This window comes from Cervus elaphus, chromosome 26 (genome assembly GCF_910594005.1).
Source record: "Cervus elaphus chromosome 26, mCerEla1.1, whole genome shotgun sequence".
NCBI classification, from domain to species: Eukaryota; Metazoa; Chordata; class Mammalia; order Artiodactyla; family Cervidae; genus Cervus; species Cervus elaphus.
In genome coordinates, this window is record NC_057840.1 from 38,328,848 (window position 1) to 38,345,485 (window position 16,638).

Here is a 16,638-nt window from a genome sequence, read left to right on the forward strand (position 1 = left end):
TTTGTGACCCCATGGACTGCGGCTTACCAGGCTCCTCTATGGAATTTTCCAGGCAAGAATACTCGAGTGAGCTGCCATTTCCTTCTCCAGGGGATTGTCCTGTGTCAGGGGTTGAACTCATGTCTTCTGCATTGGCAGGTGGATTCTTCACCACTAAGCCACCTGGGAAGTGCTTTAGTAAAGTACATGTGGATCTTATCCTTTTAAACAAAAGATAAAGTTGATAATAACCTCCAAACACCATCAATTATTCTCAACTAGGTAACTAAAACAAAGAGAAACCTAGTAAAAATACTCTAATACCCCCGTCCTAAGAAATCTCTGGTAAAAAGCCTGAAGATTCTGGATGACAATGATAACCACCAATATGAAAGCCTAAAAGTAGATTTTGACTTCTGATATAACTGGGTCTCATACTATTGAAAATCTTGTAAACACACATATATAAGAAGAGAGAAAGCTCTACGGTGACTTGGTCTTCATTACAGTGGCCACCTGTTCTAGGACAAAAAAATCCCTGAGAGCACCAATGTGTTACATCTGATAAGCTAAAAGGTATCTCCAAATATCAAATTCTGTCTAGGATTTAACAGGATCTATTATTTTGGAAGAAGTCATTTACAACGTCTGAAAGCTTGAGATGCTGAAGGAAGGTAATACTGAGTTTGATTAAGAAAAAGATGACAATTAAGTCTGCTATAAAAGTGGAAGACAGACTGAATTCCTAAAGGCCCCAGAAAGCTTGGTTAACTGTGACCGATGTGGCAGAGGAACTGGAAGGTGGCAGCAAAGGCCATGGAGATGCCTCAGATCACGGTCCAATATGTACAAACAGGTCGAATGCTATTGGTCAGGGGGCTCCATTCTAAACCTATAACGTACACCTACACCTAATCTAAAAACCACATAACACAATTTTTTCATGATATCTACTTATATCAGTGAATGTCAAAGAATCTAAGGGAAGCTTTGCAAGACTTTATACTGGAGTTTCAGCAAGAAAACTGCTCCTCACTAGCTATGAACTCCTGAAGGCAGATGTCTGACTTCTCATTCTTGTTACCATCTCCTCTCTGCCTAGCTTAGGGCTTTTCATGCGGCTGGAGCTCAGTGTACCTTCAATGAAGAAATAAGATTTTATAGTACATGTATGTCCTGTAGTAATTCATCCAGCAGTGGTTTGCTAAAATAGACACTGGCTTATTGATTTGTATTTCTGGCAGAGAAGCTTTGTTTCTGTAATTAGCTTTGTTCTTCTGTGATTAGCATATAACAAGTCAGAGCCTAGTTTAATATTCAACTATTTTTCCACAGATGACTGATCACAAGTAAAGCTGTCAAAACAAAGTTTCTCAAAAAAGTGGGGGAAATCATTATAAATAAAAAATATTTGGATTCTGAGAGTGACATCAGCATCTTGGTGGCATGAGTGGTTTCTTTCGGTCCTCTCCTTTACAATTCGTCATTCGTAACTGAACAGCGGTGCCTCTGCACATTACACCAGACCGACCAGCAGACTTCCTGTGCTGCAGAAAGTAGACAGAACCTTGGAGGGGGCTGTGGGCCCAAAGACGTTGGTAAGCCAGCCCTACCCCCAGTGACTTGATGGGGGCAGGGGTGGGGGAAGCAGAACTGGAGATTGAAAACCATGGCAGACACACAGGGCATGGAGAACTCGTGGAGGTCAGCCAGACAGAGGGAGAACCAGGCTCGCCACCGCCACCGGAGCAAAACAGAGACCAGCCTGGAGGCGAGAAGGAGGAACTCGAGGAGTCAGTCCCCCTCCCTCCCTAGGGCTGAGTTTTCATCACAACAGTGGCAACTTGCCTCACAGCAGCGGCGGAAAGAGAAAGGGGTATGTGGCTGACTGCCGGGCTGTACAGATCACAGCTGGAGGGACCCGATTCTCTCCAGCAGCACCTGGGTTTCTGAGGAGAAACCTCTATGACTGAAGGGAGAGGAGGGGGAAAGAGGCAGAGGAGAGTGACTGGGGTAGGGACGGTACTGTTACCTGCTGTCTGCCACGGACCCCTGGAAGCATCCCCACTTGAGAATGTCGTCACTGGGCTGTGAGCATGCAAAGCCTCCAGCACTAAGCCCAAACTCCCTCCACTCTGCCCCCAGCTTTCCCTATAGCACTTTTTTTTTTTTAAACACTCCCCCCAACATCCCCTGACCAGGGTGTAGCCCCAAAACCAGATCAGGTAAAAAAACACCAAAAACCTGAGTTACAGCACCACTGTCTGGAAAACAAGGGTTTCGATTACGTTTACCAAAGTAAACAAGTAAGTGTATTACTTTAAATGCAACAGGAGAGGCGCAGTCCAGTCAAACACAATGAAAATCAGGGTAATATGGTATCACAAAAAGAAAATGATAGTTCTCCAGTAACTAAACTTAAAGGCACAGAATATCGTAATCTAATTTATAAAGAATTCAATATAGCTGTTATGATGGAATTCAATGGGCCACAAGTAAACTCAGAGTTTTCCCCTGGGGACTCAGATGGTAAAGAATCTGCCTGTAATGCAGGAGAACCAGGTTCGATCCCTGGGTTGGGAAGATCCCCTGGAGAAGGAAATGACAACCCATTTCAGTATTCTTGCCTGGAGAAGTCCATGGACAGAGGAGCCTGGTGGGGCGGGCTACATTTGATGGGGTCAAAACGAATCAGATACGACTGAGTGACTGACACTTTCACTTTCAAACTCAGAAAGGCAATTTGATGAACTCAAGAATAAAATTAATGAACAGAATGAGTTCTTTACCAGAGACTGAAATTTTAAAAAGAACCAAATTCTGGAGCTGAAAAATTCAATGAATGAGATGAAAAATACATTAGAAAGCTTAAGAAATAGGGCAGATCAGACAAAGAAACAATTAGTAACTTGAAAGATGGGAATTTAGGAATGACTCAGGAGTGAGATAAGATTTTTAAGAAGTGAAGAAACCCTAAGAGAGCTATCAGGTACGAGGAGAAAACCAAATATAAGAATAATTGATCTATGTAGAGGAGAAGAGAGCAGAAGGTATATTTAGAAAAATAACTGCTGACAGCTTCTCAAACCTGGGGAAAGAACTTAGCATACATGTCCAAGAAGCTAAAAGAACATCCTATCACCTCAATACAAAAGACCTTATCCAAAATACTTTATAATGAAACTGTCAAAAATCAATGATTGAGAAAGAATCTTAAAGGCATGGGGTGGGGGCGTGGGGAGGAAGTAACCTACAAAGAATCTCTCTGGGCTAACAGCAGATTTCTCAGCAGAAACATTACAGGCCAGGAGAGAGTGGAATGACATATTCAAAGTGTTAAACAATAAAAATCACCAGCCAATTATCTGTCAAAGTTATCCTTCAAATATGAAGAAGAAATAAAGGCTTTCCCAGCAAACAAAAACTGAGGGAGTTCACACCACTAGACCTCCTTTGAAAGAAATGGTGAAAGGAATTCTTCAAACTGAAATAAGAATACATTATTTACTGACAATAAAAGAAAAAGTTCACAATACCCTGGAAAAGGTGAAAAATAGTCAGAATTAGAAAACTTTAACCCTATTAGAATGGTATGTTAACCACTTAATTATAGCATAAAGGCTTAAGGAAAGCTGTCACAGTTTCTCAATGAATTCACAGCACCAAAAGAGATAAATTGTGATAAAGGTATGTAAGTGGAAGAGTAAAAGGGTAGAACCTTTATAGACAAGTAAAGGTAAGGTGATATCAGCATAAGAAGAGCTATTTTATTTGTAAGATTTTTTTATGTAAGCCATATGTTAAACACAAAGCCAAACTCTAGAGTCATGAAAGACGGCAAAGGAAAGACTGAGTAAAAGACTGTGGAAATCCACCACATTAGATAGATAGACAGAAACAGAGAGGAAAAAACGATGATACAAAATAACCAGAAGGCCTAAGAAAGAGGGCAGTGGTAAATCCTCTGTCAATAATCACTCTAATATAAATGAACTGAATTCACCAATCAAAAGACACACAATGACTAGATGGATTAAAAAAAAACCAAACCCAACACTGCTCATGAAATACAAATCAGAACCACAATGAGGTATCATCTCACACCGGTCAGAATGGCCATCATCAAAAAGTCTACAAACAATAAATGCTGGAGAGGGTGAGGAGAAAAGGGAATCCTCTTACACTGTTGGTGGGAATGCAAACTGATAAAACCACTACGGAGAACTGTATGGACATTCCTAAAAAACCAGGAATAAAACTACAACCGAACCCAGCAATCCCACTACTGGGCATATACCCCGAGGAGACCAGAAATGAAGAAGATGCCCATCGTTAACTGCAGCACTATGTACAACAGCTAGGACATGGAAGCAACCTAGACGTCCATCCGCAGATGAATGGATAAGGAAGTTGTGGTACATATACCCAATGGAATACACTGAGCTATAAAAAAGAAATGCATCTGAGTCAGTTCGAATGAGGTGGATGAACCTAGAACTTATTACACAAAGTCAGAAAAAGACAAATATATTAATGCATACATATGGAATCTAGAAAGATGGTACCAAAAATCCTATGTGCAGGGCAGCAAAGGAGACACAGACATAAAGAACAGAAATCTGGACTCACTGGGAGAAGGAGAGTGGGATGATTTGAGAAAAAAGAAACACATATACATTATCACAGGTGAAACAGGTAACCAATGCGAGTTTGATGGATGCAGCAGGGCACCCAAAGTCAGTGCTCTGTGACAACGTGAAGGGATAGGGTGGGGACAGGGAGGGTTGGTTCACCTATACCCATGGCCAATTCATACTGACATATGGCAAAACCATCGCAGTACTGTAAAGTAATTATCTTCCAATTAAAATAAATTAAAAAAAAAAACCCAGCAACTATATGCTACCTACAAGAAGCTCATTTCAACTCTATAAAGACACACACAGGCTCAAAATGTAGGGCTGAAGTAGAAATCAAAAGAAAAGGGGCCGAGCCATTCTTGTATCAGATAAGAGAGACTTCAAGCCAAAAACTGATAACAAGAGACAAACAAGGTTGTTATATAATGATAAAAGGGTCAATACATCTTTAAAATACAACAATAGTAAATATATATATACTCCCAACATTGGAGTACTTTAATATATTAAGCAAATACTAAGGGAGAAATAGATGACAATGCAGTAAGAGTAACAGACTTTAATGTGCCACTGTCAGCAACAGATAGATCATCCAGACAGAAAATCAACAATGAAATGTTAGAATTAAATCGTACTCTAAAGTAAATGGACTTAAGCATATAAAGAACATTCCACACAACAGCAGAAGAATACACATTCTTCAAGTGCACACGGGACATGGGACATTTTCTAGTATAGATCATGATAAGGCACAAATCTCAGAAAATTAAAGATGGAAATCCCATCTATTATCTTTTCTGACCACAATGGTATTGAAAGTAGAAATCAACAAAAGGAAAGCTGGAAAATCTACAAATATGTGGAAAGTAAATAACAGACTTCTGAACAACCAATTGGTCAAAGAAGAAATCAAAAGAGAAATAAATCTCAAATAATAAATGAAAATACAACATATTGAAAACCTATGGAATGTAGCAAAAGCAGTTCTGAGATGTTTACAGCAACAAATATATATATTAAGAACTTAAAAAATTTCAAACCACCTAACTTTATACCTCAAGAAATTAGAAAAAGAACAAGGTTAGCAGAAGGAAATAAAGATCAGAGTAGAAATAAATGGAAAATAAAAAATGAAAAAACAAAACCAAAAGCTGGTTCTTTGAAAATTAAAATTGACAAACCTTTAACTAGACTAAGAAAAGAGAAAACTCAAAACTAGAAATGAAAAAGGAGACATTACAACTGAGACTGAAGAAACACACAGGAACAGACGAGACAACCATAACAAATCATGTGCCAAGAAATGAGACAACTTAGAGGAAATGGATATGTTCTTAGAAACACACAAACAACCAAGGCTGAATAAGGAAGAAACAGAAAATCTGAACAGACCAATAGCAAGCAGAGGTTGAATCAGTAATCAAAAGCCTCCCAACACAGAAAACCCCAGGACCAGATAGCTTAACTAAAAAATTCTTAACTAAAAAATCCATTCAAAGAAGAATTAACATCAATCCTTCTCAAACTCTTCCAAAAAACTGTGGAGGAGGGAATATTTCCAAACTCATTCTATGAAAACAGCATTCACCTGAAAAAAGGCCAGATAAGGCTACCACAAGAAAACTGTAGACCAATATCCCTAATGAATACAGTAGAAAAATTCTCACCAATATTAGCAAACCAAATTTGAGAACACAAAGAAGGATTATATACCATGACCAAGTGGGACTCATTCCTGGGATGTAAAGATGAGTCAACATAGGCAAATCAATCAATGTAACACATGACACATCAATTAAACGAAAGAAAATCATGTGATCATCTCACTAGATGCAGAAAAGGCATTGGACAAAATACAACTTCAAGATAAAAACATTTATAGTAATGATAATACCACCATGAGGGTAACGCAGATAAACCTAGACGTTTGGTCATTCCGTTTAAGGGGAAGAAAAATCAGATTAAGAGCTAACTATCCACTGAAGAAAATTAGAGATACCAAGGGAACATTTCATGCATTGGGCTCGATAAAGGACAGAAATGGTATGGACCTAACAGAAGCAAAAGATATTAAGAAGAGGTGGCAAGAATACACAGAAGAACTGTACAAAAAAGATCTTCATGACCTAGATAATCACGATGGTATGATCACTTACCTAGAGCCAGACATCCTAGAATGTGAAGTCAAGTGGGCCTTAGAAAGCATCACTACGAACAAAGCTAGTTGAGGTGATGGAATTCCAGTTGAGCTATTTCAAATCCTAAATGATTATGCTGTGAAAGTGCTGCACTCAATATGCCAGCAAATTTGGAAAACTCAGCAGTGGCCACAGGACTGGAAAAGGTCACTTTTCATTCCAATCCCAAAGAAAGACAGTGCCAAAGAATGCTCAAACTACCGCACAGTTGCCCTCATCTCACATGCTAGTAAAGTAACGCTCAAAATTCTCCAAGACAGGCTTCAACAGTATGTGAATCGTGAACTTCCAGATGTTCAAGCTGGCTTTAGAAAAGGCAGAAGAACCAGAGATCAAATTGCTAACATACGCTGCATCACCGAAAAAGCAAGAGAATTCCAGAAAAATATCTATTTCTACTTTACTGACGATGCCAAAGGCTTTGACTGTGTGGATCACAACAAACTGTGGAAAATTCTGAAAGAGATGGGAATACCAGACCACTTGACCTGCTTCCTGAGCAATCTATATGCAGATCAGAAAGCAACAGTTAGAACTGGACATGGAACAACAGACTGCTTCCAAATAGGAAAAGGAGTACGTCAAGGCTGTATATTGTCACCCTGCTTATTTAAGTTACATGCAGAGTACATCTTAAGAAATGCTGGGCTGGATGAAGCACAAGCTGGAATCAAGATTGCTGGGCGAAATATCAATAACATCAGATATGCAGATAATACCACCCTTATGGCAGAAAACAAAGAACTAAAGAGCCTCTTGAAGAAAGTGAAAGAGGAGAGTGAAAAAGTTGGCTTAAAGCTCAACATTCAGAAAATAAGATCATGGCATCTGGTCCCATCATTTCATGGCAAATAGATGTGAAAACAGTGGCTGACTTTATTTTGGGGGGCTCCAAAATCACTGCAGATGGTTGACCGCAGCCATGAAATTATAAGACGCTTACTCCTTGGAAGGGAAGTTATGACCAACCTAGACAGCATATTAAAAAGCAGAGACATTACTTTGCCAACAAAGGTCTGTCTAGTCAAGGCTATGGTTTTTCCAGTAGTCATGTATGGATGTGAGAACTGGACTATAAAGAAAGCTGAGTGCCGAAGAATTGATGCTTTTGAACTGTAGTTGTTGGCGAAGACTCTTGAGAGTCCCTTGGACTGCAAGGAGATCCAACCAGTCCATCTTAAAGGAAATCATCCCAAAGGAATATTCATTGGAAGGACTGATGTTGAAGCTGAAACTCCATTTGGCCACCTGATGTCAAGAGCTGACTCATTGGAAAAGACCCTGATGCTAGAAAAGATTGAAGGTGGGAGGAGAAGGGGACGACAGAGGATGAGATGGTTGGATGGTGTTATCAACTCGATGGACATGAGTTTGACTAAACCCTGGGAGTTGGTGATGGACAGGGAGGCCTTGCGTGCTACAGTCCATGGGGTCGCAAAGAGTTGGACGCAACTGAGAGACTGAACTGAACTTATCCACCACTGTGATTTTTATGGTTGTAGAAGAGGGAAGGAAAAACTTATGGTACAGTTTGCATAGAAGATCAGATTCTAGCGATAATTTTCTATGACACATCCTAGTCCTAGTATACTATATTGTTTAAAACAAATAATCAGAAACTCACCTCTGGTTTGGGGACAAAAGCCTGACCTGGAATTGTCAAGATGTGCTGAACATCACAGAGGTACTGGGCCATAATGGAGAGGCGACTTCGCTGTTTGCTTCCAGTAGTAGCTGTAAGTCTCTGCAGAAGGACAAAGAGGAATTTTCGCAAATAACTCATTTATCATCTATGGACACTAGGTGGATTCTTTGAGGTAAATTTTAAAAGCATAGGCTATTTAACATGATATATAGCCAACATGGGGAACATTTTCCTTTGACACTGAGGTACATCTATGAAGTGTGAGTTATACACGCAATGCACTTAAAAAAAAAAATCAAATTAGAAAATTTCCCTACCACTGGCTATTGGGATTTTCAAAGTATAAGATACTGTATGAAACAAGTAATCCATAATATAGATAGGTGAAAATAGCAAGAATAATGAACTCAAGATGCTTTAGTTTTATGAACTACCCCAATGTCTCAATGAACATTTCCAATGGTGTATCCTTCTTTATTTAAATGTAATAAAACCATGAATATTTAGAACTCTTGAACTGGCTGATTTTGAGAACTTTTTTTTTTTTTAAACAAAAAACTTACTTTCTTTTAAACACCCAAACATTTTTATTTTAAAATTAGGCATCTGTGAATTAACTCATAAATATATACAATTTAACAACATCCCCAAAGGATTTTTGAAAAGAACTTTAAATTCCATATAAATGTTATATGAAAAAGGGCCAAGAATACCCCAGGGCACTTCTAAAGAACATCAACAATGGGAGGCAGGGGACTGCTCTGTGGAGGTGACATGGGGGCACTCACCTTGCCAGATATCAAAATTAAGGCAGTATCATATTGTTAGAGGCACAAATATACCCATGGAACAAAAACCTCAGAGACTCAAGCACATGTGGACTTTTGAAATGTGACAGATGTGATGCAGCAACTGCTAGTGGGAGAAGGATGGATCATTTGGTGACTTCGGTATAAGCAGGAATTTACAAAGAGGACTGTGTGGTTCATATCTCATATCATAACCAAAAATAAATTCCAAGTGAATTAACAGTAAGTGAAAACTAAAATTTTAAAATTTTATGAGTAAATATCTATGACTCCCATGGCAGGGAAGACTTTCTTAATAATGCAAAAGCAGTAGTCAAAAAAGACTGATATATATTGTTCTATTTAAATTAAAAACTTTTGTATAATGAAAACTACTATAAAGATAGGTCACAGACTAAGAGAAGGTATTTGAAACTCTTATCTGACAAAGGATTAGTGCTCAGAATATAGAATAAACTCCTATAGATCAATAATCTAAAGATAGACAAATAGAAAATAAGACAAGAAACATTGTAGCATCCCAAACGAACTATAATCATAAACTATGCTCAAGTAAATTACAGATCACGGATATGCATATTAAAACCATCTGAGATACAATTTCGTACTTCATGAATAAACAAAATTTACACCACAGAAAAAGGACTTAACAGAACCTAGTATTGGCAAGTATATGGAGCAACAGGAATTCTCATATGCTGCTAGTAAGTGGGGACTGGTAAGCTAAAGTTGAGTAAACTGCTGTAATCCATCAGGTTTACTTTTATGAATATATTCTAGAGACCTGCTTTACAAGGAGATATTTATAAGGATATTCATTGCAATACTATATGTAGTATCCAAAAAACAAAGATCCATCAATATGTGAATGAATAATTAAACTGTGGTAATTTTGACAATGGATACTAAATAGTTACAATGAATAACAAGAGTTACCAACATAAATCCCCAAATAGAGCAAATAATTGACAGAAGATAGGTACAGTATGACTGCACTCATAGGAAAACTTCAAAAGATTATTTCTTATCGCTGATTCTCTATGGGCATGTGTATATCTATCTATATCTGCAGAGCAAGCAAAACATGTTCATGGGAATACTGAGTATCAATTTTTAGACAGTTCAATTCACAGGAGGGGAAAGGGGGAGATAGAAGAGGGCTCCAAACATATTTGTAATATCTTATTTCTTAAAAAAGGTATGAAAAATGTGGTATTATGTTGGACAAAGCTGAGTGATGGATGAAATAATTACACTTATTTTTCTAAAATGTATCCTGTTCCTAGAGCTCCCTGGACCTCTTCAGAGTCAACATTTAAACCTCTTCTAAAGGATACAGAGTCAACATTGCAGACAGCAATGATTACTGGAACAGTCCTGGGTCAGGTGTGCCTCACTACTCAACAGTCAGAGATGGAGTGATTCTTTAAGTTCTATTTACTGGGCTGGGTGTTCCCTTTCCTGCTTCACTGTGTTAACCTCTAATGGTCCCTTTTACTTTGCTGCTTCTAACCAACTGTGGCCATGAAAATCATGTAATTTGACTTGTAAAAGCTTTGCCTTTAGTAAGATTTAAACATAGGCTTTAATATGAGATGCTGAGAAAATTTCCTACAGGCAAAGTTAACTATAGATTTTTATAGTACATTTTGTTATTCAGAAGCCATACCTCATCTCAGCCCTTTTTACTTTAATTTACCTGGCTCCTGTCTATATTTGGACAGTTAAATTTATTGGGAAGTCAAGTTCAAGACAAGTGATGAGCTGCTACAGCATATACCACAAAATCAATTCTTTCTTAGTAAAACCTAGAATTCTATATATTCTCAAGCAAATAACAAAAACAACAGAAGTACAGATTTGTTAAATAATCATCTCATGGATCAAATGGTCAAAAATATTTCTAGTTCTTCATAAAGGAAAATAAGGAACTTAATTTTACCACTGCCGTTAAGATTCAAATTTTCTAAAATTCATTGTACAAACTGGCACAATTCAAAGCACCTGCACAAAACTAAAATCGAGCATGAACATAATCACAAAACTAGAAAATAAACCAAAAGAAATGCCCGGATACTTAAAAAATTTTTCAGCCTGGATTTTCTTCTAGTATTTTATTTTACATTTGAAAAGTATGTTCCCATTGATAAAAGGAAGAGAATTTAAAAATCACTTTAACCAAAAGCAAACCAGAGAGGCATGGAGGGAAAGCTAATTTGCTATAAAGACACATGAAAGTGTCTTTCATTTAAGAGTGCTATGTATCCACTTCTGCCAGGAGAAAGGTGTATCCTGACCCATGAATCTTAACCCTCCTATCTCTGGCTTCCCTGGTGGCCAGGGCAAGAGATGAGGGTTCCCTCCCTGGGTTGGGAAGATCCGCTGGAGGAGGGCATGACAAGTCACTCCGGTATTCTTGCCTGGGAAATTCCACGGACAGAGGAGCCTGGTGGGCTATAGTCCATGGACACAGACACGAACTCAGTGACTAAACAACAACAATCCCATCTTTGCAGCAAATACACACAGGCTTTGGAGATGAAAACACGTCAATCTCATAACCTGGAAGAAAGCAGCACAAATACCTGTCCCTCATTTATTAAGGAAGAATTCAATCCACAGACCAGAAAGCTCTGCAAAAGACTTCATTAAAAGCTACCCTAAGAGTTCAACGGTTGATTGATCCAACCACTCAAACATTTGATGTTTCTTTGATATATTACAGGTAAAGCTATGAAAATTCAAACTCCATTACAAGATATATTTGAAGAGCAAAAAGTTCAGGGAACCAAACCAGGTAATTTTTCAGTAAAAGGAAACCTCTAACCCTCGAGCTTTTAAAAAATTCTGATTGAGTGTAAGAAAAACAAGGGGTCAATGAATTCACAAGAACAGTTTTTCTATTCATGTAAAATAATTTTACGTAGAAAAATTAGGCTTATGCTTGAGAAACTGCAGAGCCAAATATCAGGGACAATGAGAACTAGATAATTTATGGAAAGGCCATTCCCTTCTCCAGCCATGGTCCTCTGGAGATGGTAGATAAAGAGGTTGATGCTGGACCCAGAAAGAAAAGACCATAGATCCAGTCACACAAAGCACTGGAACATCATGATTTCAGCAGAAAGCATATGGCCTGTGTTCAGGTTCAGCTCTCCCTGCAGCTAGCTCCATGACAGTTAAGCTACGCTGAGTCTCAGTTTCATCACCCGTAACATGCGGTTAGATGAGATTTGTTAAGGTCTCATTTACTGCTATACAGTCTGATTCTATTTTATGAGCTGCAACTTTAAAGTGTCTATAAGCCCCTTAATGTGTATGAGCTGAATTCTTACATTTACACCCTGTCGTCTTAGAGAGAAAGGAACAAGACAAACATGCTCGTTTCTGCTCTGTAACTCACAAAGCCAAGCCAAGCAAATAATTCTAAGTGCTTTCTGTGGCTAAAATTCAAAATGCAAATATGACAGTGTCAAGAACAAAGAGAGGGAAAATAGGAGAATGCTGCTATATAGTCTTCCACTGAAACTCTCACTTGCAAAAATGTGAAAATCAGTCAGAGGACCAGTGTTATCTATACTTTTAAAGCACTCCATTAATTATAGACTCAATATAAACTCTTCTTAATATTCAAACTAAAATTTAACTAAATCAACTTTTTGTTAAAGAAAAATAATTGCATATGGTAAAGTGGAAGCAACACTGTTATTAATAACAAGTGACACTGAGTCATTGAAAATGTTTCTCCACCTCTTCAGCCTGTTCCTTTACTCTTTCCCCCCAAAGAATGGGAGTATTTTTGCATTTCTATTGTGTTACTGAAGAGCAGAAATACCATAATCATCATATCAGCTGAGGAAAAAAATCCAAGGACAAATCCAAAAGTTGAAAAAAGCAACAAAGAGAACTATTAGCACGGCCTCGATTCAAACCAACAGAAGAGCACTGACAAGTCACAAGGGGATGACTCGGACCTCAGGAAAAAGAGGATGTCATCTTAAGAGTTTGTTACAAACACAAAAGGCTTCTACGCTTTTGTGATGGATTTTATGGTCCAATACTCTAAAACGAGAATTTTCAACTTTGGTGGCTTTGACATTTCGGGCTTGTTAATGCTGAGCAGACCTTCGCTGTGGGGCCTGTCCTCTGCCCTGGAGGACGTTCACCAGCTGGCCTGACCGGAAGTGTCCCTCGAGTAGGGGATGGGGCAAAACTCTGTAAGGGAACATGGGGAGAGAGGGATGGATGTAAGAAAACATTTCTTATAATACATGCATAAATTATTTGAGAGGAAGACACTGGAAGAGTTGAACTAAGTCATCCAGTGTCTACTCTCAAAGCAATTCTGATATTAAGCTGTCTTGCTTTTTTTTTTTATAGAAACAACCATTAAGCTGACTAAAATACACAGAACAACAGGTTTATAAAGTGGACATGGCGCAGTAAGGGGCCGTTATCAGTGCCAGAAGGGAAAGGAGGTGAGCCTCGGGCCTGTCCAGCTTATGGCTGGGAGGCCACCCTCACGCCACAGCACAGGGAGAGCCAAGACACAGGGGCCAGAGAAGACCTGGGCTTCGGGAGACAGAGGCTGATGTTCCGGGAGGCCGAGGCAGCGACAGTCTGTGCGGCAGGCTACCAGAGAAGTGCATCACGGAGCTGAGAGGTCTTAGGAAGGAGGTAGAGACAGGAAGGGAGGGAGTGGAGACTCACTTTGAGCAGAGCAAGGATCTGCGAGGGGTGTATGAGGGTAACTCCTCAAGGCTAGGGAGGCTGGACAAAGTACTACTGGAAAGCTGTCAAGACAAAATGGAGCTCATACAGGGCTGGATATAGCCTGCATTCCCAACAGCTAAAGTAGAGAGCCCATGAAATACACAGGACACAGGGTGGCTTCCTCAGAAACACCATGGCTTAGTAGTAGGACTTAGCCCCTGGTCAAAGGCTGCTTTGGACCCATCATAACAAAGCTTGAAAGGCAAACCTCAAACCAATCTGCAAGTACTTTATCTATGAGCCAGAACAAAACCCACCACTCAACCCTATACAAGAAAATCTGACCCTCAACAACACTGGGGAAAAAAAAAAGGCCTCCCAATAGCCAGTATAGTAACAAAAATTACCAGGCTTGCAAAGCAGAAAAATGGGACCCAGAGCAAAGAGGGTGGGAAACATCAACTGGTAAAATAGTACAGAAATGACAGAGGTAATGGAATTAGTAGGCAAAGATCTTGAAATAGCTATTACAAATATTATATATATGCATAAGGATGCCAAGGACAGCATAAACATGAGAGAAAGGGAAGATATAATAAGACTCAAACGAAGCTTTTAGAGATAAAAGTACAGAATCTGAAATGGAAAATCAATTATCAACAGATTTGACACTGCAGAATAGGGTGGTAAATTTGAAGTTGCAAGCCTTATGACCCAGCATTGCCACCTTGAGGTTTGTACCCTAGAGTAATCTTGCCTATGTGTACTAGCTGAGATCAACATAAGAATGTTCATGACTGTTTGTAATAATGAAACACTGAAACTAATGCGGGGTCCCCAAACAGGAAAACAGACAGATAAGCCTGACAGATCAACAGTCAGTTGATAGTAAATAGTTGTATAAATAAGCTACAGCTATGGACATCATGAGCAGATAAGGATAAAAAGAATATACACTGTATGAACCCATTTGTATAAAGTTGAAAAATGGACAAAACTGAAATATATTATTATACAGGTAAGAATCTGATAAACTACGTAGGGAATAATAAATTGCAAACTCATGGTATAGATTATCCTGGTAATAAGTGGGGAACAGGTGATGCAATCAGAAAGAGGCATACAAGAGGGTGTCAGAGATGTTAGTAATCTAATTATTAACTTAACTTTAATTGGATTTAAAGTCTTTAATGGGATTAAAGACTTTAGTTGGATTAAAGATTTACTGAGCATGACCATGCCCACCAGAGCAAGACCCAGTTTTCCAAACCACACAGCTAGTCCCTCCCATTGGGAAGTTTCCACAAGCCTCTTACCCTCATCCATCAGAGGGCAGACAGAATGAAAACCACAATCACAGAAAACTTACCAAAATGATCACAGGGACCACAGCTTTGTGCAACTTAATGAAACTATGAGCCACCCTGTGTAGGGCCACCCAGATGGACGGGTCACAGTGGAGAGTTCTGACAAAACGTGGCCCACTGGAGAAGGAAATGGCAAACCACTTTGGCATTCTTGCCTTGAGCACCCCATGAAGAGTATGAAAAGGCAGAAATGTACGGCAGTGAAAGAAGAACCCCCTAGGTTAGCAGGTGTCCAATATGCTACTGGAGAAGAGCAGAGAAATAATTCCGGAAGGAATGAAGAGGCTGAGCCAAAGGGGAAATGACACCCAGCTGTGGATGTGGCTGGTGATGAACGTCCGGTGCTGTAAATGAGAGTACTGCATAGGAACCTGGAATGTTAGGTCCATGAATCAAGGTAAACTGGATGTCGTCAAACAAGAGATGGCAAGAGGGAACATCAACATTTTAGCCATCAGTGAACTAAAATGGATGGGAATGGGTGAATTTAATTCAGATGACCATTATATCTATCACTGTGGGCAAGAACCCCTTAGAAGAAATGGAGTAGCCCTCACAGTCAACAAAAGAATCTGAAATGCAGTACTTGAATGCAATCTCAGATATGACAGAATGATCTTTCATTTCCTTCATCAGAAGAATCAGAAATGATCCTTCATTTCCAAGGCAAACCATTCAATATAGTTATCAAGTCTATGCCCCAACTACTAATGCCAAAGAAGCTGAAGGGTTCTATGAAGACCTACAAGATCTTCTAGAACTAACACCAAAAAAAGATGTCATTTTTATCATAGGGGACTGGAACGCTAAAGTAGGAAGTCAAGGGATACCTGCAATAACAGGCAAGTTTGACTTTGGAGTACAAAATGAAGCAGGGCAAAGGCTAACAACTCTGCCAAGAGAACACACTGGTCATAGCAAATACCCTCTTTCAACAACACAAGAGAGGACTCTATACGTGGACATCACTAGATGGTCAATACCACAGTGAAGAGGATGATGGAGGATGAGATGGTTGTATGGCATCACCGATTTGATGGGCATGAGTCTGAGCAAACTCCAGGACATTGTGAAGTACAGGAAAGCCTGGTGTGCTCCAGTCCATGGGGTTGTGAAGAGTCAGATGCAACTGAATAACAATTTGACTTGGGTGGTGGGGATTCAGCTGTTCTTTTGATTAAGCCATACACACACAAAGCTCTGAAAATACATGATACACTCTTATATTCATTTGTCATAAAAAAGAACTGCTGATAGCCTGCAGATTCCCTCCTTTAATCTCTTTGC

At 39.2% G+C, this 16,638-nt stretch overlaps 1 protein-coding gene across 1 annotated transcript in view; it reads right to left on the reverse strand.

Moving 5' to 3' along the window:
• The window catches only part of TFB1M (transcription factor B1, mitochondrial), a 64,395-nt gene that overhangs the window by 26,033 nt on the left and 21,724 nt on the right, over window positions 1-16,638 (reverse strand). The window contains exon 5 of the mRNA XM_043888340.1: window positions 8,442-8,561. Coding sequence (XP_043744275.1) covers window positions 8,442-8,561 — 120 coding nt within the window. The remainder of the gene's footprint in view (window positions 1-8,441; window positions 8,562-16,638) is intronic.